Source organism: Macadamia integrifolia, chromosome 4 (assembly GCF_013358625.1).
Source record: "Macadamia integrifolia cultivar HAES 741 chromosome 4, SCU_Mint_v3, whole genome shotgun sequence".
Classification (NCBI taxonomy): domain Eukaryota; kingdom Viridiplantae; phylum Streptophyta; class Magnoliopsida; order Proteales; family Proteaceae; genus Macadamia; species Macadamia integrifolia.
The window spans coordinates 18,485,305-18,489,264 of record NC_056560.1 but is presented as its reverse complement, the minus strand read 5'-3'; the positions used below and the strand labels follow the sequence as shown (position 1 = coordinate 18,489,264).

At 36.9% G+C, this 3,960-nt stretch overlaps 1 protein-coding gene across 2 annotated transcripts in view; it reads left to right on the top strand.

Moving 5' to 3' along the window:
- Positions 1–1,152: 1,152 nt before the first annotated feature.
- Positions 1,153–3,960, top strand: part of LOC122076481 (nuclear transport factor 2-like) — a 9,144-nt gene continuing 6,336 nt past the window's right edge. The window contains exons 1-2 of one of the 2 annotated variants that reach the window (XM_042641787.1): positions 1,153–1,391; positions 2,844–3,025. In XM_042641787.1, the coding sequence (XP_042497721.1) occupies positions 2,846–3,025 (180 nt within the window). In that variant the 5' untranslated portion in view covers positions 1,153–1,391; positions 2,844–2,845. The remainder of the gene's footprint in view (positions 1,392–2,843; positions 3,026–3,960) is intronic. The other variant, XM_042641786.1, reaches the window with a different exon arrangement.

The following is a 3,960-nucleotide window of genomic DNA, read 5'->3' as shown; positions in this document are numbered from 1 at the left end:
ACAAATGATCTTTAAACATATCAAGATGAGTCAGCCTATTAATCTGATCAGGTACCCATCATGGAGCACCATTACATTTGAGATGATTGATTTTAATTAGGCTGGCCTAGAGCTTGATACGATGCATTTATTAATCAAGATGAGCTGATTCGAGCTCAATTAGACCTAAAATAGACACCCCTAATAGAGAACTATATATTCACTAACTCACAATCATTTCCTTTCTTCTCCACTTCATTTAAGTCTCTTCAATGACAACCAAATGTCCAGCATCACTGCAAAGGCCATGACTCCCTTCACCTATAGTTTGCTTGGCCTCAATGTGGAACTGAATTTGTCAATAAAGATAGAGATGGGAGGGGCATGAAAGGGTGGTGGGGAAGTAGCAGAAGGGGATTGGGGAGTTGCAGAGGAAAACTTTGTTTATAAAAATAATTGATTTTACTTTTCTATCTTTGCTTAATAATGAAAATGGTGTCTTGCTTGGAACAAAAATGATAAAACATTGTATGTTCGGAAGTGTGGCCTTTGCACCAATTCCCCGGTCAATGAGAGTGTATATTCGGGCATCAACCATAAAGGGAGTGGTAGTCATTTTACACCTCTCGCATCAAGTTTGAAGCAGCATGTCTAAGACACAAAATGCGTATAAAAAAAAAAAAAAACCCAATACTTGTACACGGCCATTAACATGTAGAGCATAAATAAACTTAAATGTTTATATCAATACATTTCTAAATATCCTAATCTCTTTATGAATTTTAATTCACATAAATAGAAATAAGAATAAAACTTGTCACAATAAACACAAAAAATTAAATAAATAAAAAGAAAAAGAAAAAAATAAATAGAAATATAAGCCACCAGTGGAGGTGATACATAAAAATACCGAAATTAGTATCAGCCAATATATTTACAGCTAACATACTAGAAAAGTAAAAAAATTACAGCTAAGGTGCAGTCGGGAATCCGGAATAGGAAAAGTTTTAACTCCTTTTTTTCCATAAGAGGTCAAAACTGCAAACAGAACTCCAAGAAGGTCGAAGGAACGGGAAAAGCGATGATGGATCGGACGGTCCAAACAATGGGCCTCAAGGTTCCAGCCCATAATTACATGGGCAATCAACAAACTCGTACTTTTTTTTCATGACGAAAAAGCGCCGCATCATTTGAGAAAATTCCATGCCTTGATGCTTTTTCCCTAAAATGAGATCTGAAGACTGAAGAACTTGGTTCGCGAAAGAACTTTTGGCTTTCCTTCTCCTTCTCTTCATCTAATCCGAGTTTCTCTGATAAACCCACAGCACGCACACCTGTCCTTGCCTCCTTTGTTCCTTTCTTTTGTTCATCTTCTTCGTCTCTCTTTTGCAGATAATTTGTTCTGTTAAGAGGTAAGATTCCATTTTTGCTCTCTGTTTTGATTACTTGTTATTGTTCTGCATCAGTTTGTACTATTTATATGCAAGTTTTGCTGTTTCTGTTTCATATTTGTCTTGATTTTTGGATTTTTGATGATTTATCTTAATTTTGTTCTCGAGATGATGTTTTTTCAATGTCGAAGATTAGTTATTTTCCGGTATTGGGTCTCTGTTGATTTATGTTATTTTGGTATTTGTTTGATTGTTCTGACCTCGATTTTTGGGTGAGGAGCTTAATCGATCTGCGACATTTTTCTATCCTTCTTTTTTCTCTGGGGAGGAGTCTGGGTGTTTCGTTTGGTGGATTTGCTGATCTGAGGCCTTTCTTTTTTATTTTCTAGTGGGAGTAAGGAAGTGGAGGTGTTTGAACTATGCTTTGTCAAATATCAAGCTTTCTGCTGCTTAGATCTGGAGTTTTCAATATGTTCGGGTCGGTTGGTGCTGGGGTTGGTGATCTTGTGATTTCATTACTTATTTTAGGGTTTTTTGTTGTTCTCTAATTTTCTTTTTGACCCGTCTGTAACTTGGATATTTGATTTAGGGTTTTACGCATAATTTCTCCCACTTCCTCGTTTTCTAGGGTTTCTTTGACGTCTGAAGATATTACTTTCGATGTGTATATTCCGTTTTCTACTTGTTATACGTTTTGCATATTTTTTTATATCGCTTTTTTAATAGGTCTCTTTTCTTTTCCTTCCTCGCACGAGTCCCTTCCTTCGACCATCTTTGAGAGATAATGGGCTTTGTTCTTTTATATTGTTTTTATTTTGTGGGTTTGTTCCGAGGTTTAGGTTTTCTATGCGTGCTGGTTTAGTGCAGGCTTTTTTTTTGTTTGGTTTGGTTACCGAATCTCATTTAGTTGGTTTATGTCTGGATTCACGTGCTTTGTTTTAGCATGTATCAACTCTGGGGTTTACTGCATATTATTGGGGCCTGCTTTACTCATCTGTAGCAATTGGGGGCTGGTGTATGTGCTCGTTTGAGTTTTCTTACTTCCAAAAGTATGGATGTTGTTTTCTTCATTTTATTTGTTGTTGACTTGGATGACTCATAATATGCTGCAGTTTGTTTTCTGGTGATTAACACTTTGCTTTTGAATTTTGTGCCATCCGAAGGGGACTTCATACTTGATTTATTTTATTATGGTTTATAATTTTATTGACTTTAAGATTTTGTCTGTATAGCTAGATTTGTGGTTGGTCTGCTGGTAGCTTGTAATTCTGAATTACTTCACTATTATTTGGGTTTGGTTGTTATTTACTGAATATCCATTTTTGGTTTCCTTGATTTGTTGTCATTTTTGAATTGTCATGTTTCATTGCGAGTAAACTTATATATTGTTTTTTGTTAGCCCCTCCATACATACCTTAAAAAGATAATTTGAAAAACTTTTTGCTGCAATATTTTAAATATGCTTCTGTGCAGAGATGGCAACGCCGGCATCAAGCCCACCCCCCAGCGCCCAAGTGGTTGGAAATGCCTTTGTGGAGCAGTACTATCATATTCTTCACCAGTCACCAGAGTTGGTCTACAGATTTTATCAGGATTCAAGCGTGCTAAGCCGACCAGATTCCAATGGAAAAATGACATCAGTGGCAACCATGCAAGTAAATTTCTTGATCCTACTATGTCACCTTGTTTAGCTGTGCTCGAGTGAGTCTTCTGTATCATCTGCACCTGAACATTTATCAGAACCAGAAAAGACGCAGGAAGAAATAAATAAAAAATTTTAAGTCCATCAAACAGGTTTTTTAACAATGACGTCAGGGAGAGCATGATCAGATGTGCCCAAAAACTTTGCATCATTATTTCCATGCCTTGCACTTGCAAAAACATGGGCTGATGCTAGATATGCCATTGAGTTCAGAGTCCGATGGGGATAAGTGTGTGCCTTTACCATAGTTTTCCAGGCCTAGGTGGTGCTAGGCACCTTGGTCACCTAGGCGTCCAAACACCTTGGTTGCTTAGGTGGTGTTGCCTTGTGTCCAGGCTGCCTCCAACGTCTAGACCGCATGACAACTATGACCTTTACGGTTGACAATTTCATATGATTAGTAGCGACTGTTCGTGATCATGAAATATATTGGCAGAATAAATCTTATTTTTTCAGAAGAATTATGAACGGTATATTGGAATTCTGAAGTGGGGAACTATATTTTAGTGACTTTTATATTCTTCTAATTGCCATCATGGTTTTTTTCTGAGCTCACCATAACTTCAGCAATCCTGTTACATGATCTCTCAATCCAAATCTTGTTCTTTAACTAATCAAGAACTGTTACAGTAAATTGGTAGCACTATTTAACAGTATAATGGCTTATTCTTAAGATGGTTGTTTATAAACTTCTAGGGAAGTGTCTCTCAACCTACCGCATTTCCTACTACTACTCACGTTAGAGTGTGTTTTTTTTTCCTTTCTTTCATTTACAAAGTGAATAAAAAATTCTGTTGTGAAGGGGTGGGGGGCAAAGGAAACTCTGTAGGTTCAGAGAACCCTTTCCTAAACTTTTTATTAGCTATATTCTTAAAATCCCCCCCCCCC